At 46.7% G+C, this 27477-nt stretch overlaps 1 protein-coding gene across 1 annotated transcript in view; it reads right to left on the bottom strand.

Annotated features, from left to right (window-relative positions):
* The window catches only part of ARHGAP31 (Rho GTPase activating protein 31), a 58724-nt gene extending 37625 nt beyond the window's left edge, over positions 1 to 21099 (bottom strand). The window contains exon 1 of the mRNA XM_085070629.1: positions 20898 to 21099. Within this exon, the coding sequence (XP_084926755.1) occupies positions 20898 to 20997 (100 nt within the window). The 5' untranslated portion in view covers positions 20998 to 21099. The remainder of the gene's footprint in view (positions 1 to 20897) is intronic.
* Between the last annotated feature and the right edge of the window lie 6378 nt (positions 21100 to 27477).

Here is a 27477-nt window from a genome sequence, read left to right as displayed (position 1 = left end):
GATTGCAACTGGTTTGTCAGAATCACTGACCCAGAAAGCCGAGTTGAAAATCTCATACAAATGTGTTTTTCTGGAAGAGGATCAATTCCCCCAAGCTTCTACCAAACCAGAAAGAGTCTCCCTACCCAAACTTCTACCCAAAACCTGAACATACAGGCTAGAACCTCAGGAGATTTGAATCACAGATCACTGATCAGACGGTCAGAGAAACCTATTGGGTTGTTTGTCCTAGAAGTTAGTTTGTGCCAAAAGACCAGACTTCAGTAGCACTGTGCTGGGAATGTTTGGAACTGGTTCCACACTTTGTGGCTTGGTGTCACTTCTATAATTCTTTTCTTTTTTTTCCCCTTGAGTGGTTGTCTCATAACTAAATACCACAATAATAGCAAGATGCTACCAAGGGGTCATCTAGGGAGAAACTGCAATATTTCTCATCATTTCAGGGAAGGGAGGTTGGAGGGGGAGAGGGGGGAGGAGAGGTCTGAATTCCCTGGAAAAGATGCCCTGTGCGTTTACATAGCAGTTATACCAAACTTCTTGCATTCCTTGTCTACTGACTTGCTCCATTTCCTCAGCTACCCATTGGTTTCCTTTTTTACCTTTCATTTTGATTTCACAGCACTCAGTTTTCAGCATAATTTTCTTCCCCTGGAATTAAAACTCAAGCCCCACCTTTGGGACCAGGACAGCGGTTTAAAATCCCTCCCCAGCAAAAAAGCACTTGCATCTGGCATTTACAATCCAGGCCCATATCTTCCAACTGCAGCTCCAAACTGCATCAAAGACTTTTGTTCCTAGCTTTTGTTCCCAGCTTTTGTTCCCTTCTCTGTTCCCTTGAAATGTCAGCAAACATGATGGCTTTGTTGATGCCGTCAGGGTGGTCTGACCGCTTCCCACGCTGGGCATGCGGATTGGGTAGCCGTGGAGCAGTCAGCAGTTCACTGGGTGTCTCCTCTAGGATGTTGTTGTTCCTCACACCAAGGCAGTGGCCTGAAGCAGCAACACTGCCATGAAATCAACAGAAAACAAATCCACCTCCAGCTGCCCTGGCTCGCACAAGGACATGCAGGCTGTTCCAAACCAGCAGCTGCCGATGCTGCCAGGCAGACAGGAAAACCATGCTGGGGGTTCAGGGCTCTCCTCGGATGCATATCCCCCACTTCAGACACATTCCCTGTCTGGAGGAAGGCTCCAAATGTATGTATTGCTGCTGCCTCCTCAGCCAACAGACTGCAGGGCTGTCAGAGCTCAGATCTCACCACTGTTCTAGCTCTGCTGACTTCCATGTGGAAATGGTTTCTCTCAAATCCAAGGGCACGTGTGTCAGGGTAGGGATGAGGTGGACAGGCACATCCTGCCCCAGAGACCTCCTCAGATGCCCCCAGGACTGCTCTGACGTGACCTGGGAGCCTCCTGACCCATGTTGCTCTCTGTAAGGTTGCAGGACACTCTATGCTGAGCTCAGCAGGCTCTGCCTGACCTCTGGGAACGACCTGTAAAATTTGTCCGCCTGCTGTCACAGCATCCCAGGGCAGTTCTTGGGAGCAATGGGGAAAATCACCTGAGTCAACTACCAACCACAGGCCATATTTTTCTGCCACATCATAGGAAACACTTTTAGACTGCACTGATCAGTAAGGGTTGCCTTAGCATTGCTCCTCAGCCCACCTGAAGTGCTTGTACCAAGGGGGTCTTCAGGCCTTCCAGGGCATTTGTCCTGCTCTCTCTCTCTCTGCTTTGCCTACCCATACACTGCAAAATTTTGGTCATGGCCTCTCAGTTGTTCTGAAATAACATGTTTGGCTTCAGCCTGGAAAGCCTGAGCAGTGCTGCTCTATTGCACTTTTCTGGGAACCATTATGGTAAGGATGTGATCTGATTTAGGAATGAGCTGAGGCTCTTCCTGCTCTCTGCTCTGCATCTTTCAGGTCCAGCTGATCTTTTCCTATCACAATGCTTCTTCCCACTGTTTATTATCAATTGATTTTCTTCAATTAGCAAAAAGGAACCCTGGCCAAAGAGGAATTTTGCTGCAAGTCTCTCAAAAGATCATATTTGTCCACAGCTTGGTTTCATTTAAGGAAGGTCATTCTGTGTCAAGCGCTCTCAAAACAGACAATGCCTTGTCTCCAGGTCTCCAAAATTTCCCATCCAGACACTGGCATTGAAGCTTTCAACTTGAGCACTCCTCTGATCCACACCTAGCCTCACCAAGGATTTCTCAGCAATCTGAGAAATGTTCTAGGCCAACACAACCTACTTCTCTCAGAGCTGATGGCACCACTGTCTTCAAATGCCAACTGCAGTAAATTACAACAGTCTACCTACTGTTGACAAATCCACCTAAAATTCGGTTCTTTTTTTCATTCTTGGCATCAGTTGAGTTCTGGTGCATTCCTTGGACTTCCCTGGAATTAAGTCATGGTTCACTCTGGTAGTAACAGGGAAAGTGTGGATGTTGCAGAAACACTTTGTCACAAGAGAGATTTGCAAGTACCCCCATCACACAGAGGTTGCTTTTGATCTGCTGTTTCACTAACCGAAATCATAAGCCCCTTTATGGCTGGGAATACTTTCTGTATGTTCAGAGCTGAAGTACTTCCATACCAGCTGGCTGCAGTATCCCAGATTTCTACTAGCATCACTGAGGTCAGAGGCTGGCCTGATGCCACGCAGGCTGCGCTTCTGGAGGAGCTCAATGGTAAAAGGCAGTATGCTGGAATGGAGGCAAGGAGTCAGAGGGCTGCAAGGTGCTGGGAAAACCTTGCAGAGCCACAAGAACAAAACGAAGACACTCTTTCTCTGTCAGGATGAAAATCCCTTACACTTGTGTCCCTCTGTGAGAGAGTCTGTGTATGGAGTGCTTGAAAGGAGACATGGGGTGACAAGAGCCCCATGCTGGGGAAGGCTTGTGGCACAACATACAAACAAGAGATATGCTGCTAACTGGATCCCTTGGCTTGGATGACTGCTCCATCCAACTTTGCCACACTGCTCTGCACATCCTAGTCTACTCCACAGCTCCATACACCAGAGTATGCAGGGCAGGAGACATTCAACAAGGCCAGCTGTGCCTCTGGCCCACCTGAGCAGCTGAGGAAAGGGGCTGCAGGGAGACACATCAGTACAAATACATGAAGTGCAGACACAGCTGCCAGTGTCTAAAGACCAATGTCCTGGTCCCCTGGGCACAGATGGTCCCATGTAGAGACTAGTTTCATATGCAGCATTCAGGTCAGCCCAGTTCCTAAGACAGATATGGGCAGAGATGGGAGTCAGTTGAATGAATCCTACACATAATGCACTTTCCTTGATATGAAATGCTGGGCATGATGGCATGATTCAGCTGCATAGCCTGCTTCATAAAGCAGTTGTTTTTTCAGTATGCAAGCAGATATTTGGGTGGATGATGTCTTGTTGAACAAGGAATGGAAGGGGAGATTGCACAGCAGGGGGAAGTCACAGTCAGGTGTACACAGGCAAGCTTGTCAGACTCAGAGAAAACTAAGGAAAAGTTTAAAAAGATAGTGGTGTTCTCAGGAAATCCAGTTATAAATCTGGCTTGCCTCACCCTGACCTGAGACTCCTTTATAAATTGCATCAGGAAGGCAGCATTGGCCAACAGAACACAACAGCTAATCATAAAATGCGAAGAATATCTATTATGTGCTCAGCTAGTGACATTTTAAAGCCTATAATTTTTTGCATCTGTAGTCTCCTGGCCTGTAGTATGTATTCTCCTTTCCCTCGGAGCCAAGCTAGAGACAGACTCAGATAAAAATCCTGCAGCTGAACACCCTGTATTTCAGGGAAATTGAAGTCAGGCGTCTGTACTTCAAATTCAGCCCTGATCAGAGCAATCTGAGAAGAGCAAGTTCAAAATAAACAAGGCTTCAGACAGGCCTCTTCATCTCCAGCTCTGGCCAAGAGATAGCAAAGGCCAGTGTGAGAGCTCCAGAGTGTAATCCAAGCAGGCTTCTCAGATATGCAAAACTCAAGAGCAACTCAAGTAAGATTTGTGGGCCTGTAGACCTTTGTAGACAACAGGGATGAGGTCTGTTTCTTCTGACTTCAGGCTTTGTTGGGGGCATTTCTTAACTTCCATTTGGTAGCACTTGGGTAACCTCAGTCCTCTTTTACACAAAAGCCTGGCCACTCCTGATAGGAACCCTTACAGAGGGTTTGAAAAAAAAGCCATTGGAAAAATATGAATTCAGGAAACAGGAATGTTATAACCTTGCTAGCGCAAAGGCAAAAGCCATTGTGTGTACACAAATTTAGAAGCAGCAACTGCAAAAAACTCTGAAGGAAAACAGCAGTGATTTTTATTATTGCCTTATATGAGTTCAGAATGTTGCAAAGTTAAACAAAGCAATTATAAAGCTGGATATTTAAAAATACCTAATGTTTCACAGTCTCCTTTGAGATGAATCAGGTATCCAAACATCTGGGGACTGCAACATCCATCAGGAAGCACAGACAGATGAGACACATCAAGACAGGAAGGTTTAGGGCTGCCATTGGAGAGACAAGGAACAGCAGGAGATTCCTGCAGCTTCTTTTGGGTCAGAAATGTTAGTTCTACATGAATGTGAACACTAAACAAAAAGAGGAAGAGAAAGAGAGAGCTAAAAAAGGTTTTTGCAAGTCTCCTGCTGTTCTGTGTCTTTCTCACTTTGCTCTGATCTCTCTGTACATGTCACTGGTTGGCAGGATGACTGCTTCCTGATTCATGATTTCATATTTAATTCTTTCTATATAAAAGGAATTTAAAGGAAATTATTACAAACGGTTTGGCCACACTGCATCAAGTCACTGGAAACTATTCCTTTATCCCTGACGTTTTCTTTTTCCCTCCTTTTTCTTTTTTTTCTCTCCTTTAAGAGAAAAGTTAGATGCTTTCCTAAACACTTTCCAGACTTGAGCTATTCACGGATTGCATGTGGAAGGCAAACTCAGCCCAGGCGTGGAAGAAAGACTCTCTCATACCGGTCACCCCAGTAGCTTGGGGCATTGCAGGCGGTGTCCTCAGCAGCATTTCCTTTCAGAGGGCTGTGGCTGCATGAAACTGCTTTGGGTGTAGCAATCCTGTGCTCATCCCACAGGCGCTTCATGAAAGAGGCAACTGTTCCATGTTGGGAATTCAGAGAAACCTCTGGCCAGCAGCGGCTGCTGGAGGCACCCTGATTAAAGCCCCATTGTTTTGCCCACTCCAGCTAAACTGCTCCCTGATGAAGCCCCCGTCTGTCCAGTGGTTTGGGAAGAAGCAAATAAGTAAATAAAGTCGTTGCTGGGAATAACAAAGGCTGGAGGAAGCAAGGAAAGAGGAAGCAACCAAAGCAAAAATCCTTTAATGCACTACATTTCTCCAAGGCATATGTCCAGGAATTGGGTTTCTGGACTGTGTTTCTTTTGTCTTTCTGACTCCTGGATCTTGCTGTACTAAGGGCTTTGAGCCACCAACAAACACTTTGCAAACACAAGAAGGGGTGTTGCAGGAAAAGGGCGTTGAGATCATACTTAATCAAACTTCCTTACATTTTGATAGCTCCAGTACTGCTGTACAAGTCAATCATCTCTTCGCCTTTGCAGTTCTCCACAGGCAACACAGCTGAGCCACACACTTCAGGCCATGACCTGTATCCTGATTTTACTACATGGCTGACGTGTTTCAGAGGGAAGAAAATTGCAGGCTAAGTTCATATTCTTGCATGCACAGGTGTGTCTCAAAGGGAGATGAACTGAATGATCTAAAAGCAGGACTGTAAAATCAGAGAAGTTTTGATTCATAGCACAGGCTTCCAAAGCAAAGGAAGCTGAGGCACAGCATCCTTCAGCAGGTGATGAAGACGAGAACATTTAAACATGAGCACATTTAAACATGAAGTATTGAAAGTTTATCCAAGCGAGGCAAAGCTGCTCTTGGTCACATCCATAGCCTTTGGAACTAATCAGAGACTGAAGCTCATTTTAACATCAGTTAGGCGCCAAAAGGGGAATGAAAAAATGTAGTTAGCTGATGAAAAAAATGCATCACTTGCAATGTAGTAACTCAATGGCATCTCCTTGCACTTTATAAAACCAAGCTTGTTTCAAGAGCTGAAAGGAGTCAGAAATTATTGTTTTACCTCTTGCCCTCAGTTTTGGGTAAAAATCTGGAACAGGAGTTTTGGATAACAAGCACTGTCAACACTGTGAGCTTGTTCCTTTACTCCTATCCTTCAGCTGTCTGTACCCAGAACATTATCTCTTCCTCTGTTCTACCCCTACTACCAAAGCTGCCATGATTTTGAATTTTGTTCCAACTTACAGCCCTCTCTCTTCACCATTCATTAGCAATCTCCATTTGTTCCAATACAGTCAGTTTTGCCCTCAGACTAGTTTTTTCCAACCTTCGCCTCCTCCCTTTCAAGCATGTTGGAATTTCCTCACATGTTTTTCTCCATTCCACTTTTGCCCTTATTTCCTTTTCCCGTCCATTTCCTCCAGTGTCCTTTTCCATTTCTCTGCCACACTTCTATCCTCCCAGCTGTTTCTTTGGATGCATTATCATTAGCTTCTATCCATAAATTAAGGTTGGGCTTGGTCCCAAAACCAGAATTGGCTGAAGTTGCTGCAGGCAACTTGAAGGGGCAGTCCTATCCACGAGCCAGTAATGAACCATGTCTCATGGTGTGCAAAGGGAAAGCTGTGTTGTTGCATATTTCTCCCTCCTAAATCAGAGACTATAAAATGAAGATTGCAGTCTTGCAGAAATTCTTTGTAGCTTTTTTTTAAATTATTTTTCTGCTTGGTTTCCCCTTATTTTTTTTTTTTTTTTTGCAAGATTAGCAGAAGCATCCTGGCCAAGTTCCAGTCTAGGGTAATCTCTTCTGTTATTTTGGATACACACTGCATTGTTTTTTCCATTTCCTAGCCCCAGAGGTTAGGTGGTAAATAGCTGTCATGTTCTCTTCAAAGCTAAATTGTCACGTCCTCGGAGGTTCTTGGTATGGAAGCTGCTGAGACAGGCAAGCTGGGTGAGCCTGACCCTTTCATGCCCTCACTGTCACCCAGTGTGTCATGCCCCAGAGCTGCAAGAACCCACTTTTCAGTACTGGATGAGGAAAACAGCTAGGACTCTTCACACTTAATAACAACAATAAAGGGAACTTTGCGCCGAAAAGGAGATGATACCAGCATCATTAAATCAATGAGGGAGGTAGGATGTGGAAAAAGGAATGTCCTAAGGTATCTCACTGAGCCAGGCAGTGGCAGGAGCAGTGCTTGCCATGGCCTGTGGCATGCCATGGACGTGACTCCTGCCACCTCCTTCATGCAATTCAAGCTCCAATAGGAACAATTCAGCCTTCATTGCTGCACAGACACTGGAATGCACAGAGAAAAGCAAAAGGTGTGCCTTTTAAGCTGCTTACATCTGCAGCAGGTCACCAAACCGGATGCAGGATACAGGTAGCCAAGCTCAGGCTGCAAAATCTCACTCCACATTGGAGCATCCATGTCCCCTTGCAGCCACCAGCACTGCCTCAGCATGGGGCATGGAGTGGGCAGCACTGCCCATGGCACATGTGGAGCTCTTCCCAATATTTCAGGCAACTGTGCTGCCGATAGCTCACGAAAGCACTCAGCCAAAACTGCTGACAAGTGTCAAATTCCCCAAGCAGCGTTCCTGGCCCAGCCAAGGGAGTTTGAGGAGCCATCTGGCCAGGGCCATGGAGCCCACGTGTCAGGGAGTGGCCTCTTGCTCCCGGGGCTGGGATAATTGGACATTGTTCAGCCTCTGAATCGCAGCTCTGTTGGGCTGTAGGCTTGTCTCGTAGGGAAGAGCTAATTACCATGCAAACTGCCGAGGGGAGGAGGGGGTCAGGGATGGCCCTCACCCCTTCTGCTGCCCCACAGCAAACAGGAGGGTTTTGTGCCACCACAACACCCTGAAGCAGAGAGGGGAGAATGGGTGGGTAAGGGGAGTGAAGGGAGAAGCCTCTTGAACGCTTCCCACTCAAACACAAACACGGGACTCCACATCAAACCCAGGAGAGGATCTTCCTACCATACACAGGTTCTTGTTTGTGGTCAGTTCCCCAGGAACCAGCAAGCAGCCCACAAAGCTGCCCAGAGATTTCAACAGCTCGTGGTGCCACGCTTGCTGCCTTCCCTTCCATGTCCCACATCAACCAAGGTCCTGTTTTTCACCACCACAGCCCAGCCAAAGAGCTGAAAGTACTGCAGAGACAGGGCTGCATTGAGAGTCCCAACCTCCACACTGCCATCACCACGAGGTGAAGCCAGCAGCACTACTGCTGCCAGCCACTTTTCAAGGAGGCAGGATAGGGGAAATGGATAGAAAAAAGGCACATTACAAGCTAAAATATCTTTCCTTAAGCACAAGAATTGATGTCAGGTGCACCTGCACTGTTCCTTGAATCACAGCTATTCCAAATCATTTCATACCCTGCAAACATGTTCTGTCAAGAAGCAGGAACGCATTTTTCTAATTTTTCCCATTCTCCTAGAGAAAACATGCATGTGTCTTTCCCCTTTTTCTACCAAAGCTCAATTAGATGTTCTTCATAGGTGTATAATGTTGCAAAGAAAAGCCATGCTGTCACCCTTTGTCCATCTGCTGAATCCTCCCACCATCCCTCAGTGAGTGCAAATCTGCAGTAAGAGATGCATGAAAAATCCCAAGTAGAGAACCATTATTAAGGCAGGGATAAGCCTCTAAAGCCCTTCAGATCCAGAGCTGCAGTTCACGTCTTTTTAATGCCCAAGAGCTAACATCAATAATTTAATGAGTGCCTTACATCCTGAAATATTTCACAAACTGCAAAAACAAGACTCACTCCACCCACCTCTAGGCTGGGAGGTGGCAGCTGTTGAGCCAGGCAGAGCAATGCTACGTGACATTTTAGGACACTGGATAAAAAAACAAATCCTAGCTCCAGCAGAAATTGCTTCTGCAAAGGAAAAGACACAGCACAGCATGTGCATGTGTAAAAGAGACACTATCCCCTAGGAAAGAAAAAAATAAACCAGGGATTTTTTAAAGTATTGGGGTCCTTTCTTTACCCTGTGCCCAAATGGCAACATTTCCCCAAACTATGCCAAGACAGCAACTTGACTCAGCTGATACTACGCTTGCCATCTTATGAATCACCCACCCCATTCCTGCAGCAGATTTTTTTGGGCCACTCCCATGCAAGCACTAACCAGACAAAAACCTGCTTAGGGTGTAATTGCTGCAAGCGTGGCTTAAAGCTGAACAGCAGCACACTTACTGAGCTGCCATGCTGAGGGGCTGAAGTAGTATCCAGTTAATCTTCTCAAATCTCATTATTGCAGCAGAGTGACAGATGGGTATTTTAGCAGGCTAGAAATGAGGACTAATTAAGACTCCTAGCCCTCCTTTGCGTTTGTCACATCGGCTCCTCCCCGCCTCAAGCAGGTGTGTGAGCAGTGATGGAGCTGCCTCTGCCACTGTGTTCTGCCTGCCACCCTGAGGAGGACAGCAGGCACTGGGTCACCTGTGCCCACCTGATCTACAGATGGGGCTGCAGGGGATTCCATTCCTCAGCTAGGTTCTGGCAAGTCGGGAGGGTGAGCCCAAATTGAAGTTACTGGGATAGGGAACTGGATTTCCTGTTTCAGCCCCTGTTTGTGGCTTTACACAGAGCACCTTGGGCAGCAGTATGTAAGTCACTATCGAGCCAGGAGGGAAGAATGATAGATTCAATGGATCAAGACCAGCTCTTCTCATTTACTGCTCCTAAGCCTGCCTCAGGCACAGAGCTTGACGTATTGACTTTGGCAACATGTGCATACTGCCATCCTGGCAATAAAGTTATTGAAATGGAGGGAGATTGTGGGGAGGACAGAGAGTAGCAGGGGATAAAAACAACAAACTAAGTAGGGGGAACTGAAAACACTTGAAAGAAGGAGAATCCTCCACGCCTGCTCTGTACCCCTGGGCCATCACCTCAGGCCAAACCCCACGCTCTTCTTAGAGATTCCAGGACATTTGTTTTAACTTTTTTTTTGCTGCATTCCTCCTTGTTGTACTTCTGGTTTCCAGTCAGGCCTGGAATGGAGAGAACAGGATTACAGAAGGAAGTCTGTTGCTCTATTTTTCTGGCTTGATTAGAAGCAGAAGATGCAATAAATCTCAAAAGAGAGTTTGTTCTCATTTAGCCTCTTGTGTATCTGAAATTACCTGACCAGAGCAAGGGTAAGGAAAATGCAGTACCAAGTGGAGCACACTGAGAAGATAAAAACAGAAAGAGCAAAATGGTGAAGCTGTTTCCCTCTCTGGTTTTGCACAAGGAAAGAAAACAATTCAGTCCCACTGACAGCTTATTTATTTCACACAAATTGCAGCACAGATGCAAGGGCTCCAGAAGGAGGCTCACCCTGCCTGATCACACCTCTGAACCTCCTGAGGTGTGACTGCCACCACTAGAAGCAGCACCACAATGAGAGAGGAAAAGAAAAACAAGCACCAGTTGCATGTGGAGCAAAGGGTTTTCCACATGCTGGATGGCCCTGTTGTGCTGCCAAGCTGCCTGTCTGCAACAGGACTGACAGTCACATTCACTGCTGAGATGGTAAATGCAGAATGCCAATGGTATCGAAAATATCCCAACCAAAATATTCAGCTGCAGATAAACAGACTCTCTTACACACACACCCTTTTTTCCCAGTGTTCTGTCTGCTAAATCAGCATTTTTTGATGAGCCAGTGAATATAGATGGTGAGTTCAGGCACAGATCCAGCCTGGATTCTCAGCCTTGCATCCCACGTGTATAGAAAGTTTGTGAGCATGTTCAGCATCTTTCAGATGAAAGGGCAGTACCAATTGCTGTTTTTAGTGAAAACCAGCAGTGGTATCCTTTAAATGAAGTTTGTATTGGAGAATCTGACCTGGTCTTCTGTCTAATGCTCTTCAGGAAATAAATTACACAGCTTAGTTACATCAGGAATGTCTCCTGGACATTTGGATGCTCAATTCCTGTTTTAGAGATGGAGGTGTATCTCTTCTAATTATTTCCTCATGTGACAGTATTTAATGACATTTCAAAACAAAATACATGCACATTCCCAGATTGGAGAGAGCAAAGAAAGGGCATGAGATTTAAAGAGAGCTTTGCATTTGGTTTGGGGTTTATTTTTTGTTCTTTCTTTAACTCTTCTGTGCTTTATAGAACTAAACAAAGCCTCCTGTTCCAGATGATAAATTTCCACGCTGCTCCTGGCCCCAGAGAGCACAAGAGATAATAGCATTTCCAAAGGCATTTAGTTAGCTGAGCCTTGAGTGTAGAAGAGGGCAGTGAGGAGCTGGAGATAAATTGCTATGAACCCCAGTCAGCTGCTCAGGGCATATTTCTAAGAGCAGCAGACACAGCTGAGAATCCTGCAAAGGGATGCACATTTCCCCTCCCCTTGCTCAATCCCCGTGCTGGAGAAGAACATGTAACATGGCTTCTGCTCCCATTGTTCGCAGTGCCTTTCTGCTCTCTCTTGTTGCCATAGAGGCTGATACCTGGGACTCAAAATGTGGTGCTCCCCTTGTGAGAGTGGGTGGAGAAAGGGCAAGATTTGTATTATTAGTAATTTCTCCCCCGTATCCATTTTGGCAGCAAAGTTTCTCATTCTCCGATCTGATGGACATGCTTTGGCAGAAAGGAGCTTGGCCACAATGCCCTGGTTCTGTGCACAGTGGCTTTGGGGGAGGAGAGAGTGAGCTCTTACAAACACCACCTGAGAAAGGTGTGCTGCTTCAAAGCATTTGTTGTAGATTTTCTATTAAGCCAAGGCTCTGCACAGCTTTCAGAAGATGCAGCCTAACAGTGTATTATATAAATTAATCTATTTGAGCTGACCAGCAACAAAACTTCAGAAATCATTAAAGAACTGGAGCTCTTTATGAAAAGACAATTCATTTTGAGCATTAACTAGGGCAGAAGGAGCATTAACCAAGGCAGAAAGGATCCTTTACAATGTCCCAATTGCACATTAGTTATTGATTGAATTGCCAGCCAAAACTGGAATGCCAAGGAAAATTTCTGACAGTAGCTGTATAGATTGCTAAGAACATCAGTAGAGTTAGGAGTTGAGTTGCCAGCAGGTTGAGGGAGGTGATCCTTCCCCTCTCTCAGCACTGCTCAGTCCAGTGTCCAGCTCTAGACTCCACAGTACAAGAAATATCTACTGGAGCAAGCCCAGGTCAGGGCCACAGAGATGATTAAGGGACTGGAGCATCTTTTGTATGAGGATAGGCTGGGATTGTTCAGCCTGGGTAAGACAAGGATCAGGACAGATCTATCATTGTGAATGACGACCTGCTAGGAAGGAAGGAAGAAAAGGGAGCCAGTCTATTCTCAGTTGTGCCTACTGACAGCACAAGATAAATAAATTAAAAACCGTGAGACTCCATCTGAACACAATACTTTTCTATTTTGATGGTAACCTAAGGCTGGATCAGTTTGCTCACAGAGGTTGTGGAGTCTTCATCTGTGGAGATATTCAAAATTCAACTGGGCACAGTCCTGGGCAACTGGCTCATCCAGGCCAAGTGGCTGCTCCCAAATGGGAACGCAGCAACTGAGGTGGAGGAACTGAGGGCAAAAAAAACCTCTTTTTTGCGAAAACCAAGAGCTTTGCTCTGCCCTTTTTGGTGCACTGTTAAAATCAAAAGGGTCTCCACTGGGGAATTTAATCCAGCTGCAGGGTTGTGTTCAAGGCAGAGGGGTGAAACAGAAGAGGACAGGGACTTCTCAGTCCACTTATGTGCCAAAAGACTTGTCACCTTAGGGACTGAACTCCTCACTCTCACACACAGGGATAGCAGTGATCTGGTGCTTGAGTGAGAGTGAAAGTTAGTATTGGTGTCTAGAACTTCATTATATGCAAAGGCTCCAACATCTGACAAAAAGGTAAGTCTTAAGCTCGTGGTTAAGTACTTTCGTATCTGCAATCACACTGGTGCAGAAGATCAGAAAGTTTGCTTGTGGTGTCAGATAAATCTAGAAAACAGTCTACATTATTGAATTAAGTAGGAAAGTTAATAATAGTCAGCACAGTTGCACAATGTAATTTCATTTAATACTAAATTCAATTTATGTTACACTGTTCTCTATCTGTGTCCATTGTAAACATACTGCAGAGATTCTTCTTTTTCTTGGGTTGTTGTTTTTTGGGGCTTTTTGTTTTGTTTTGTTAGGGGTTTTTTGGGGTTTTTTGTTGTTGACAATGCAAAACACGTTAACTGAAGTTATCACGAGGGAAGCTGAAAGCTCTGGCATATGAACAAAGGACAGCAAGGGCTTGAGGCTCTGGGAATATATGGAAAGGAGCCACTAGCAGGCAGCTAGGAATATTAGATACCCTTGAAACAGCCAGCAGTGCAGCCATTTAGCAGCCTTTGCATTGCAATAAGGTATCTGTAGGTTTCCATGTCAAAGCTCCAAATGTATCTGGCACCTTGTTGGCGGTGCAGGACTGAAGGCAGATGCTGGTAGCTCTCCATCCTTTAATCACTCTCCAGATAGAGATCCAGTCCAAGCCATGATGTGGGCAGTCAATCTGACAGCCACCCCAACCCTGGCCCTTCAGAGCAGGGCTGGCTATACCATTACTGACAGGCTGTTTTCATTTCCCTTATTACCGTTAAAGGAGAAACACTGGAACATAAATTTTTGGCACAACCCTGACTGCCAGCAAATGTTGCTGCTGTAGAACTGCGTCATATATGCAAAGCCTGAGTTACAGATGCAAACTTTCTGATATTGTTTGTATCCTGAGCTCTCCAAACTAGAACCAGACCTACCCCAAAGCTTGGGACCCAAGCACCCCAGACCTGTGGGGGTCTCTCAGACTTGTACATCACATCTAGATCAGCCTGTGTTGTACATCCACACTGTGCACTGCAGTTTCATCCACTGCAGAGTTATTTCCCTGAACCTTGGAGAGCTGTGATACCACAAGCAGTGAAGTCCCTACTCCTTGGTTTCCAAGTTCAGATGAAATCAGCTGTTACCAACAAAGACAAAGCATTCGCTAAATCAAAATATGTGTCCTAATGTAGAATCTGCAGGCAAGATGTGATTCATGCTGTTTGCAGGGGGTGGGGGAGAAGGCAGGATCAAAGTGGGGCTCAGTGCATGCAAACCACACGTCTGCCTCCTGCAGTGCTCAGTAAGGGAAATGTAAAGCAGGAGGCGACATGCAAGAGTTCTCTGCTAATCACACAGTGCTAGCCATGGAAAGTCAATACAGAACAAGGAGCTGAGCTTGCAACACGAATGTTAAACAACAGTAACACTGTGCCACAGAGACAAAAAAATCCAGGTCCCAGGAACCAGAAACAGATTGAGGAAGTAACACAAACATCATCCAAAACAAGAAGGAACAGCAAAGTAACAGAAGCAAACAGATGGCTTCTGTTCCCGTTGTTCCCAGTGTCTTTTTGCTCTCACTTGTTGCCATAGAGGCTGGTGGTATCTGGGACTCAAAATGCGATGCTCCACTTGTGAGAGAGGGTGGAGAAAATGCGAGAATTCACATTATTTATTATTTCCTCCACAGTATCCACATTAGCAGCAAAGTTTCTCATCTCTTGTCCACTTGGTGTGCTTTGGCAGACCCTGAAAGGCCAAGGAGCTGTATTCCCCTCGAAGCTCAGCCCGGCTCCTTCACCTGCCAACACATGTACTCAGCTCTCAGCACCCTGCTGCCACAGCACTCCTTCACTGTACAATAATACAACCCCACTTCTCTTCCCCCAAAACTTAAGAGTTCAACTGTCTCTTTTGCTCCTGGCAGAAAGATGAGGGGGTGCAGCCTTAAATATCCACACAGCCTGCATGATTGGAGCCAGGAACAGACCCCACAGAGTGCAGGCCATGTGGCTTTCCAGCATATCAGCAGTGGGAAAATGTAGATCAGACCCAAGAAGCACATCACACACACACAAAAAAGGACTAAAGCATTTCCAAGACAGCCCAAGAGGCTGTTCTTGTCCTGTTCTCCTCCCAGCCCCTGCCGCTTCCTTCCTTGAATGGAGACAAGTGTTTGCATAGCCACAGAGTAAGGTAGGTCAGGAAAGAGATCTAGATTGAAAGCAATTTGGCTCCATAAAAAGGTTTCTTTTTAGCTTGATCAGTTCTTGAGACAAAAATCCCCAGTGCCACAGTTTCTAATTTTGAGAGTGGAATGAATGCAGCTCTTCATTCTTCTGCAGCAGATTAAATGAGCGTGTGGCATTTTCATTTTTCCAAGGGGACTTTAAAAAAAAAAAAAAAAAGCCTCGTCTTTTTCCTTCACTTTGCCATTAATGATCCTTCACCAGTTTTCCCAGGACTTCCTGAATGCATCACTAACCAAAAGCACCAACCCAAAAGTATGGGCGTGCCTTCACTTTGCAATATCACCACAAGAAAGGCAGCTTGAAAAAATGCACCAAGTGAATACAAATGCAGCCTTGTGTGGCACACACATACTTGGGCCACAGTCTTGCATGAACCCTCATGCTCATCCCAGCATGCTCCTATCCCAAAACACATGCAAGTGTGAGGAAGGAAAGCCACAGGGCCCAGAAAAGCTGCTTCACACCTGTGTAGCAGGTTTAATGACTGGCTCCAAAGGGAGTCTGTTCTTGAAGCAAGATACCTTTTTTCCTGAGTGACAGTCTCCTTATCCATTCACATATGGACAAGGCAGCTTCACAGGGAAATGCAGGATGACAAAATCAGGCAGAGGACAGTGTGCTTAAGGGGCTGTACCAGAACAGCCCAGCAGTATCCAAGTCCACCTTTCCTTTGTACACAGCACATTGCTGCTGAGTTATTGTTGCTGCTTTCCCTCAGAAATACTTGCCTACCCTACAGCAAAGGCTTTACCTACTGCAGCTCCCAGAAGCATTTAAGAACCTGCTTGTGGAGCCGATGCTGGCCAGAGCTATCACGTTTTTGAGACCACTAATGCAAAATGAAAACTTTCCTTATTCTTTCATTTAAATGCAGTTATAACAAGGCAGAAGCAGCCACTGCACAGCCACACAGCACAGAAGAGTGTCATATGGGCTGGCCATACTGCTGTCTCCTTTCCCACACTACAGTCAAGGAACTTTTAAGGGTTTCTTCATGTCTCCTTGTGCCACATTTGAAAACAGCAGCTCCTCTTCCCTCCCCAGCCTCAGGGAGTGCTGCTGGCTGGCCCTGCTCTCTCTGCTGTGGCAAGAAGGAGCCTGAAGTAGGGAGAACAAGGGAGATGGTGGCTTCAAAACGTCTCAAACGAAGCAGCCCTTTTTCTAAAGCAAGTGACACACAAAGCAGCATTAGATGAAGAGATAGAAAATGTTTTGGGTGCTACAGGCGCAGGATGAGAGCCATTGAGGGAGCTGTGGGGAGTGTGGGAGGGGGTTGAGGGGAAAAGCTGAGCTCATTGCATCCCAACCAGACAACATCAGGCAGGAAACAGATGTGGGAGAAACCACAGAGGGGTACAGCAACAGCAGAATTAACTCTCCAGCAAACAGGGGAATCTCAGACACACAAAGCTGACCTGCACCATAAGAACAAGGCATCATGTCAGAAATGTGGCTTTTTGCAGTCATGGGAGCAGCTCCTAGCCCAACATCTAGACACCAGCATACCAGAAACATGAAGGAAACAATTCAGCCTTTTTCCAAGTCCTACCAGCTTCTAAGCATGTGAAGCAAAGGTGGGTCTGGATCGGTAGCAGTTCCTATGCTAAAGACTGGATTATCTTTTACCATCACAATCCAATTCTTGTAGATGCTGTGTGCATTTCGATTTCAAAAAGTGGATGTTGTACCTGGCTGCATAGCTGAAACCCCAGTTTGAATTTTCCACAGTTAGAAGCACTGGGAATATTAAACTCTATTTTTATTTAGTCCCTCTCACTTTAACAGCTTTGTCTCTTACAACAGCCTCCTCTTACAACACTTCTGTGACATAACCAGAAGCAATACTGTTCTTTGTGACTGTTTTCTTAAGCAGTTCAGACTGTCCTGCCCCAGCTAAAGATGGTGCACAAACTTGTGTCTTGTCTTCTCTGCTGGCCCATCTGTCACCAGAAAATTATACTGTTGTTGTTACAGGAACTGAGAGTCTCATGTGCAGTTCCTATTGACTTCAGTAGAGGCAAAATGTGTTCTTCTCCTCTGGAAACCAAGCTGGTTATCAAGAGGCCAAAGCATGATTCTAATGTTAATCCTTCTAGGCTATTATCTGTCAGCCTCATTGCACTCGTGCATTTCAATAAAGCTTGGCACAGGAAAATGTTTTAGCAGAGGACATTAGCACTCACTTCCTCCTGCATGGTTGCCTATCCATGTCCAAAGTCTGGGCACAGACACTGCTTTCTAGTGAAGCTCTTATATTCCAAAATATCGCTTGCCTTCAAATGTGGATTCAGTGCTGGCAGTGACACAGGAGAGACTATGTAAAATTAGACAACTTTTACTCATTGGTATTGCCAGCTATCATTCTTTTATGTCTGATGTGAGCTTGTCCTCAAACACACTGCTATATAAGCCATTGTTTGACAATTTTAGTGAGGAGGAAGAGAAGTTTCTTTTGCCCCAAGTTTCTAGCCCTCTTACCAGAGAAAGACTTGAAAACGTAATTCAGATGCACACTGAAGGTTCAGGAAACAGAAAGCAGACAAAAACCCATCACTGATTTTATGTCGTGGTTTTTGTGGCCTGAGTCATGATTTTAAATGCCTGTGAGCACTGATAGCAGACTGCCCCCATAAGGAGTGTGACCAGTGTCTGTGTAGAGACTGGCAGCAGGAAAAGGCCAAGTAGGGTCAAATGTGGTAGTGACAGGAATTGACTTGAAACACAGAAAATTCAACATATCTGAGTTTCTAACCAGCCACCAGACAGCCACATCTGTCCACCACCACTGACCTGCGTCAGATGTGAAGAATCAACTCAAGGCTAAAGGCTTTGGTATCACATTTTCGGCTCCTGAGCCACTTCACTGTACCTGCTAAAGTCTTTCTATTTGATCATTTTTAAATACTTTGTAGTTCTGCTGCAGCTTTTACAGTATTATCATAAAATTCTTTCTAACAGAGGCTTAGGTACATGTGTCTGGTAAGGGAGACAGTGGGATCTTTGGCTGTCTCTGAAGTGAACCATAGCAAGTTATTAAAGAGTTAAATGAGAGGAGAGGAAATGCTGATACCTTTAGCAGAATATAATTCTCTCCACTGGAATTTGGCAACGACACAGGGACTAAGGTCCTTGCAGAATGTACAAGCTGCTCATCAACAACCACAAGCATGTAGGGACTCAAGTTGTGCCTCTGCTCCACAAAGCATCGCGCAAGTCGTGCAGCACCCCCTAACTGCAAAGGTCATGTACTAACCCAGGGGGGGAAACTCCAAATTGAATTGTCTGCCCTAGCCTTGGCCATCCCCTCTGCTCCCTTGGCAAGCACCAGCAAAGCAGGTCTCTGCCTCTCCTTGCCTGTGCAGGACCAGTCATACACAACAGCACTGCAGGATGGCGTAAAGCAAACCTGAGCACGGAAAGCACAACCAACATGACTCATGTCCTGCCTGGCCTACAGCATCTTCTTTTCCCGTTAACCCTTCTGGGTGCATTTTAAAACCTGCTTTCAGAAAAGTCCACAACAAAATGTTTGCTGGACAGCAGCCAAAGTGCTCTCCTGCTCCTCATCACTTCCAGATACCATGAACAGTCTTAGAATTTCATTGCTTCTTAGTAGGGAACAACCTGAGCCTGCATCCCTCCAGTTAAACACACAGTACTGTGTAAAGCAGAGAGAAAGCAACAGCTTAATGTCCCTATCAAACTCGCTGCTTGCAGGAGCACTGACTTGTCGCCAGAAATAATTCTGAGCAGGACAATTCAACTCTCCCCAAATCAACCATCTCTCATACCCATAATGCTCTTCTAATTTGATTGCAAGTTTGTGATGTCCTGGTGACATCTGAACCTTCATTTTTTTCCCAAGACATCACTTCACCATTCTTGGCCATTCCTGTTCATCCTGAGAGTCCTACTGCCAACAAAATTAATACCTCTAATACTTTAATTGCTTTTCTGCCTGTCCTGATGAATGGAACTGTACCAATCTAACTTACACCCTTACCAATAAACCTGTAACAACTGAGTCTTTTATTTTTGGATCCCACAGCACTGGGCAATGGGATGTGCTGCTGAACAAAGAGCAGTACTGCATAAAGCAAAGGAACTTCCCATTCTCCCGCACTGCTCCTTAGCACGGAGAGATAAGTAGATTGGAACTGTGAACAATACCATAAATGAGACTTGGGAAAATGTCTTTCTTTCTTGTTCTCAAAAAAAAACATTAAAAAAAATTATGGGATTTTAGGTAATAGATTTTGCTTTTCTGGCCTAATTTCAACAGCAGTAACTATGTTTTTGCCTTTCAAATTCCCCTTGTTGCTTCAAGTGAATATACTGCCTGTGCCTGCCTTCCCTGTGTTATTTTCCAGTGCTCCTGTAAACAACTGTAAATAGTTCCTCCACCACAGAGTTTCATGGCAGCACTGGATGGAATTTATCTATCTGCTCCTCACACTAGCAAAGGGACATCAGCTCATTAAGTCTGTTATTTTTTGCCATATCTATTCAGTTGCCATTAAAATCTGTATAAGTTAAAAGATACAGTACCTGTTACAGACAACATAGCAATTGAATGACTGGTTTTCCTTCTTACCTAAATAAATGCACATATATAACATTTTATCTTAGTGATACATTTACTGCCCTCTTCACTGTGCAATGGAAAGTACTCCTGTTATGTAGTCCATCCCTCTGCCAGTGCAGTTCCACACTGGGCTTCATCAGCCATGCTCATCAGCAAATGAAAGACCTGATTGTACAGCTCTCCCTGTAGAAAGCTGACATTTGCTGCTAGAAGCCTTTTTTTTTGCTTGAAATAACCTGCCACTGGTAAAATTGGTTAATTCGAATTGGAACATAATGCTAAACCTGGATCATAATGCTAACATCAGGAATGGCAACAAGCATAGATTTTTTTTTTCCTCTTGCTAAACTGCAAGTCTTCCTGCCAGCCAAACTCACAATCCCTTCCCTTGTCATCCAACCAACTCTAAGAAAAATCATTCTGCTCCTTCCCTCATCAAGGACTGACCATCTCAAACTCAGGACCCTCTGGTTTTATTGGAGTTACCTCTTGACTGAGCTACTGTGTTCTCATTCAATACCTGAGAGCATGAAGGTCAAGAGGAAGAGGAGTGAAAGACAACAGGCAGGGTGGTGAACATGTTAGCTCAGATGCCTCCTACACCACACACTCCTACACCACACACCCTACACCACCCCATAACCCAGTCTCTGTCCTGTCTCCATCCAGCAGTCCAAGGACAACACGGGAACTGGACTAGAGTCCAGTTCCTCCCTACAGTCCTCCAAAACTCTAGTCAAACGGACTTAAGGCGGATTTTGAAATCCTGGAGGAGGCAATGCTGAACACAGTTCAGATTTCCAAACCTGACTCCCTGATTTCCAAAGCCTGCTACTCCCTTCCACAGCCAGGCAGATGGGAGAGGGCATCACAACCCATGTCTGGCTGTCTTTGTACACACTCAGGCAGCCCGAGAGCCCCAGCCCAGTCTCCTGCACACACACAGCACTACTCATGCAAGGGTCATGCAGATGCATCACCAGAGCAATCTTCCGATCGTTCATTCATTGTGAGTAACGGGGCAGTGACTCCACTTCCCAGGGATAAATCAGCTCCAGGTTGTCTAACCCTTAGCTTTTGGAAAGGTCTGGTTTGCACTCCTGGCAGTAAGAACGGGGGAAAACGCTCTCGGCTTCTCTGCAACCAGAGTGAAAATAAAGAAACATTTACCATCCTGCCCAGAGCTCTCGAGATACTCCGTCAGGTCGCAGCCGAACGCGCTCGCAGCTCCCTTCCTCTTGAGTTTCTGTTTGGCTCCCTTGTTCTTCATGAGGTTAGTCCCAAAAGAGGTTCACCCCCCTCCTGCCTTGCCCCCCTCCCCCCGGCCTCACGCTGGGCGACAAAAAACTTGCTCTTCTCCTCAGACCACCGCCCGTGTCCCGCTCCCGGGGAGCAACATCGGGGGTCCCGTACAGCGTCCGGCCAGAGAAGTAAACATTAATCCCCACCAGATGTTGGGCTGCTCCTGCGGCAGAAGAAGGTCAGGGGCGAGAGGAGGCTCCAGAGCCCGCAGCAGCAGCGATCATAGCCTGAGCCCAGAAGGGTTCCCATCAGAGGCAAGTGGGTGGTGGATGGGTGCCCGCATATCAGAGCTGGCAAGTTTGGGGGCAGGAGATGGTGGGGAGGACGGCTTTCCCTCAGCGCGATCCCGGGACCCTCCACAGCCACCTTCTGGGTTCCGTCAGTCGCGCTGTCGCCACTTCCAGCAGAAAGCGTCCCAGTCTGGTCGTCCTCCTCTAGGCTTTCGGAGGAGACTGGAAGTTCAAACGGACTAATGAAAAGGGACTGGGGAAGAGTCCGCACAAGGCTCCTCTTTGGCTCCCCCCCTTCCCCTCCTCCTGCCTTTGGACAGTTGGAGGAATGAGAAACCAGCTTCCTGTCCTGACTCCCGCTCACTCGCTCTCTCCTTTCCCCCGTTTTACAAATCCTAGGATTATCCAGCTCTAAAAAATGCTGAAAGGAAGTTAGTTGAGGAGGGGGGCGGATGACGGTTTTTGGCAGTGCAGTGAGTGTGTGTGTGTGTGTGTGTGTGTGTGAGTGAGAGGCTGAGGGAAGGCGGGGAGAGGAGTTGGGGAACAGGGATGGGGATAGGGGGAGGAAGAGGGAATTTGTCCTGACAGCCGACAGATAACGGACCGGCCGGCCGGGAGGAAATCCCTGCGGGGAGACTCAGCCCGTGGCTCGGGCAGACGCTTCCTGCTCTACCAGCCCTCAGCTTGGCAAAAGCCCCAGGAGGGTCCAGCGAGGAGCAGAGAGACGAGGAGCCTCTCCAATAAATCTCTGTTCGCCCAGTCCTTCGCTGCAAGGCGCCTTCCTGCCCTCAAACATGACTGTGTCACTTCAGGATCTGCCTTGCCCTGCAGAGGTGCAGGCTGGCTACTGAAGTGCAAGAAGGGGGCAGAGAGTTAGGAAACTCAAGAGAGGGGGAAGGAGGGAAACCTTCAGCTCCCTCTTCCCCGGCAAGCAGAAACAGATGCTGTCCGGGCATCTAAGTTCACATACTTTTGAGTCAGCTCCCAAAAAAGGCTCCTCCTGACCAACAAAGGGGTTTAGATAAGGAGCTGAAATGACTCAGTGCAGCAAGAAGGGAAATGCGACAGGTTTGCCTTCAGGCTCCGAGTGTTGTCCTTGTCATCGCCCCCTTCACCCCACAAACATTTTTCTAGTCCAGTTTTTGGTACACACGTATGTTGGCTCATAAGAGCAGTTCCTTGCACTTACTTCACTTTTTTTTATCCCAGAAATTCAGACTTCTTTACAGGGCTGGATATTCCCATCAGCATATCTAGGGAAGGCAAATTAGCTCTGCCAACTCTTACTCTGTGCCCAATGTAATTGTATGGGTCTGGGTGGGAAAATGAACAAACAAAAGAAAAACAGCAAATTGCAGCTTTTCACCAAAAATCCAAACAAAGATGAGGAAAGTAGTTTTGGTTTGGAGGAAAACTGGCCAGAAAATAGGGCAAAGGACTCACTTAACCCACCTGCCTCCATGGCCCTAGGCTCTGTGCTCTCACTGGGCAGAGGAACCCCATCTTCTCCCACAGCCCTCTGCAAATTCACCACCTCACTCACCTGAGAGTAATTTTTCAGAGAAATCAAGCATCTATCTGTGTTCTGAGCAGTGCCAAAATCAATTTGGGTTCTGTTTGTAAAAAACATTTTTTTCTTTAGAAATGTTGGATGTTACCCTTTCACACATAAGAAAAAACACCGAGAGCCCTAGTGAAGGACCTTGCACAATTATCACTCCAACTGTGCAGTTTATCACTGCAATTATCATAATTATGCCCATTTTACAGCTTGATGGCTGACAGGTAGAGAGGAAAATGATTTGCAGAATGTGTCATAGAGATGTCTGACCTGTCACCTCCCTGCATTCTGCTCCCACTTGCAGGCTAAGGAGGAAGACTGAGCTCTCACAACCGGAGCAGTGGTTGTTCTCAGGAACCCTCAGTTCTCATGAAACACTCAAAACTTCCTTGAATTTATTCTGGGCTTCTCCCAGCACCTTGATGTCGAGTCAGTGCTCAGGATCCCTCCCCGTCCCGGCGTGCCGCCAAAGCCATCGCGTGCCACAGCGCATCCTGCCTGCCTGCCAAGGGCCACACTTCACACGGCCTGCACAGACAACAGGACGCTCAGGCCTGCATGTCCTGCCAGGCAATCCTCCCACTGTCTGGGTGGCTGGCTGCCTTCTGGAGGAAGATAAAGCCCTGTCCCAGCCCCCTCAGGAAGGAGGCATGTCCTCCTACACTCACCAGCCCTTTCCCACCTGTCTGAGTTCCAGCACTGAACCAGCAGTGAGAGAACAGGTTCACCATGGCGAGTAACCACACCATCTTCTTTGAAGTCCTCAGCTCCCCTCTGCAAACCCCTCTCTCCCCCCATGAGCCAAACATGATGTTAAACCTCACTGTGCCAGTCTCCTCCATTGCTCCACATCAGATGAAGGTCACATCACTAACAGGGTCTGTGTCCACTTGTCCCTTCTCCTGGTGATCCACTATGCCACACTCCTGCCCCATCTCCATTGCTGTCCCTTACCTTAGATATGGTTTCTCCACTCCTCTCTTGCAAGTTTATCCAAACAGAACATCTTCAAAAGAGGATGGCTTCATTATAAAATAAATAAATAAATTCAATAAATAAAATCACCCCCTGCATGAACAGAGCTTCCACATGTCACCAGTGAGGGAGTTCTGGCCCCAGGGGCAGGAGAAAACCCTGTGCAGCATTGACCCCATCCTCTCCCTTGCACAGCCCTGCTCCAAGGCCCACAGACCCACAGCATGGGCCCTTAGCAGCACTGCTGGGTCAGCAGGTCACCCTCACCCTGTGGTGTTTATTAGAGGTCAGTAGGCATTTTCAGCTGGAAGCACCATTTCTAGAGCTGCCTGCAGGTGCTCAGGGAGGTGCCATCTTTGAACCCACGGTGCTGGGTCCTGCTGGCTGATGAACACTGCAGAAATTGAGTGTTGCTGTCTCGTTTTGGTTATCTGGTGACTGTGCTTTGCTGTCCTGGTACCAGCCAGGACCCTGGTCCCTGAGTGTCCAGAGCCAGGCTGCAGGACCCACCAGCAGCAGCCATTGCCATGATGGAACTGCAGTGGGGAAAGCAGAGAAACTGCCCACCCCCGTGACAAGAAAAAACACTATTTGAAGCACAAGCACAGAGAAGAGAAGCTAGAAACAAAACAGGGAATATTCCCACTTTATTCACAGAGGCTCTTTCAGATGCTCTAGATTTGCTGCCCTGCTGCCTTGTGCTGCTGCCCAGCTCCTTGTTCCCATGGAGGGAAGAGAGAGCTGGAGAAAGCAAAAGGCATGGCAAGCAGGATGGAAGAGGCATGTGCTGCAGCAAGAGAAAGAAGATATGAGGAGCTCCAGGACAGCTCTTGCCAGGCAGGCTGGGCTATAGGGGTGGCTCTTCCTATGCCAGGATAAGGTTCAGCAAGAGGACAGAGGGGAGGTCTCTACAGGATTGCCCAGGGAGCCTGTGGCCAGGAGGAGGAGGAGAAGGAGGAGGAGGAGGAGGAGGTCAGGCAAGGTGAGCAGCAGCTAAACAAGGGAGGCTTTACAAATAAAGCATTTCATATCAGAGCCTGAAATCAGTGCTGAGCCAAGGGATTTTTCTGAGGGAAAGGGGCGATGTTCTCCAGAGAGGAAAAAATACGAAGTCTGGATTTGCGCAACCCAGGAGGCAGGGCAGGTCTCAGCACTAGTTCCAGTGAGCAGGGATAAGGAGTTAGCCAGTGTTCCTCCTGGAAAAGCTTCCCAAGATTAGGCAAAGCTGGAGAGGAAAAGTGCTCAGGCGAGAAGTACAGAAAGCAAGACAGAATTCAAAGCTGAAACAGCTGGAAAAGAAGGGGGAATTTCTTGCCCTCCTAAAAAAAAAAAAAAACCAAAACAGAAAAAAAAAGTGAATCAGCAGAATAAGAGCAACATCAAGCCAAACTTCTCATAGCAGCCATCTGCCCATAGAGATTCTTTCTTCATCTCTGCCACCATGTGCAGAGTGTGATGGCCAGTGGCCCCACGGTGCCACAGCCCAAGTCTGGAAGCCATGACCCACAACAATTGCTTTAATTCCTTCCCTTTGAACCTGTAAACATAGGCCAGGATTTTAAGTTAGTTACAAAGGCCTCCCTGTGAGCGAGAGCCACAGGTTCATGCAGGAAGGTGGGGCACCTTCCCACCCTGCTTCACTGCGGATCGGCGATGCCTCACCCGCCCAACAGCTTGAAAACGGATGTGGCGAGCCAGTGCTGTGTGTGAATGAACACAGTACAGATTATGGCTTTACAGCTCTTTACAGCTCTCTCCGTTCTCACAGACAAGGTCTCGGTGACACCAGAAGCACTCAGAGAGCCTGGGGAACAAGCTTTGGCCATTAGGTCTAAGTATTTCTTCCCCTTCCACTAAGAGCTGGGGGCCGTGGCTGAGGCTATTTCTGGGCACCCATCTCTCCCCTCCCTGCTGCATTTCCTTCATTGTGTTTGAGCTCTTTCCTATCTGCGGCCTTTAAATCTCCACCAATCTGCCAGGCGCCACTCAGCACAGAAGAGGGGGGTGGCAGACTCAGAGAGGGGGAGATCTGAACCCCTAAAAATAGCCCTGCCGAGTACGTCTGTTTTCCTGACACAGACGGTTCATTGTTAGACTCTGACACGCCAGTTCACCCTCCCTCCCCACCCCTCAGCATACTCTTTCCTCTCCTGCCCCTCTCCAGCCCAGTTTCCTGTCTACTCCCATGTCTGTGGCCAAGGCTGAAGTGTATTGTGAAGCCAAAGGCTGGCGTGGAGTCTTTTGTATCTCTGAGTACATTTTGGACTCTGGGGTTGATCCTTGTCAGAGTTCACCTACTACTCTTGGTTCCTAATTTCACCCATTCCTTGCCACAAAAGCCCTGTCTCCTCAGTTCTCACCTTCCTTTATGCTTTCCATAGGACACTCTTGACCTTCATCCTGACATACCTTGTTCTGTGTGTCTCTCTGCCCTGTACAACTGTTTTGTCAGCTACTTTGCAGATCCCAGTGCCTCAGGTACAAAAGAAAGAGGCATCCCACACATGCTACCAAGTCTTCATGCTGCTGGCTGCCTGCCCACGACCTGACAGTGTAACCAGAAGTGCAACAGCCCTTTGCCCAGAAGCTTGCAGTTATGAGCCTGCATGACAAAGTGGTATCAGTCATGTTGTAGAAGGCGACCAGAAGAGAACAAATGGAACACCCCTTCTACCAGACAGGTACTTTTCTCCCACTTTGCTGGTTAGGTCATAGGGCCAGAGGACCAGATGTAGTCACTGACATTGGGAGCAGACTATTCTCCCAGTCCCAAGCAGACTTGCCTGTTTCACCTGCTTGCTTATTGTCCCACCTGCAGTGAAGTTTGAGGTATATAAGATGTGGCACATAGAGACAAGGTTTAGTGATGGACTTGGCATGGTTGGACTCGATGATCTTAAAGGTCTTTTCCAACCTAAATTATTCTAAGTAGCCTAATATAGCATGATATTTAGTACAGACCATACAGAGCACAACTACAAAACATGCAACTATGTTTTTAGCCAGATTGCCTTCTCTCACTGTTCACAGTCCTTTCAGAGATGTCTTGCATAAAGAAAACAGGATGAGGAACAGATCTCCATTCCCTTACTTGGAGCACAAACTTTTCTGAACCATGACATTTGCCTAATTCTGAGTTTGTCCAGCATCTAGCACAGAGGATCTCTAATTCTTGGCTGGGGACTCCAACTGTTCATTTTTTAAACAACATAAAGACCATTATAAACAGGTTTTACGTCTCCCTGTGTAAAACTATATTGATAGCTCAGTAATGTACAACAGTATTACAAAACAAACATTCAGAGAAAAAAATCAATCCGACAAGCCACACAGATAGCAAAAGCTTCCTTCTTCTCCGAGGCATGTTCTGAACCTCCTCCTAGCATCTTACCAGTAAGATGACCCATTTGGTGGGGCTGAAAGACCACAAACCTTCCACAATGGAGACATTCCAAAGTCACACAGGCCTTTTTGAGAGCATCCTGCCTGTAACTTTTTTTTGATAACTTCAAACAGACAGCTGGCAGCTTTATGCTGAGTACAAGCAAAGCAGTATGGCACAGAGGTGATTTCTTCAACACATTCACTTCAACACATTCGCTGCAAACAACAACAATAAGGATTCCCACCAAACCAGGAAATGTTTTTGCCTGCTTTTTTCCAACCAATCAGCTAACCAAAG

This window comes from Lichenostomus cassidix, chromosome 1 (assembly GCF_008360975.1).
Source record: "Lichenostomus cassidix isolate B80296 chromosome 1, HeHo_3.0, whole genome shotgun sequence".
NCBI lineage: Eukaryota > Metazoa > Chordata > Aves > Passeriformes > Meliphagidae > Lichenostomus > Lichenostomus cassidix.
This window is presented reverse-complemented; position numbering and strand designations above follow the sequence as displayed.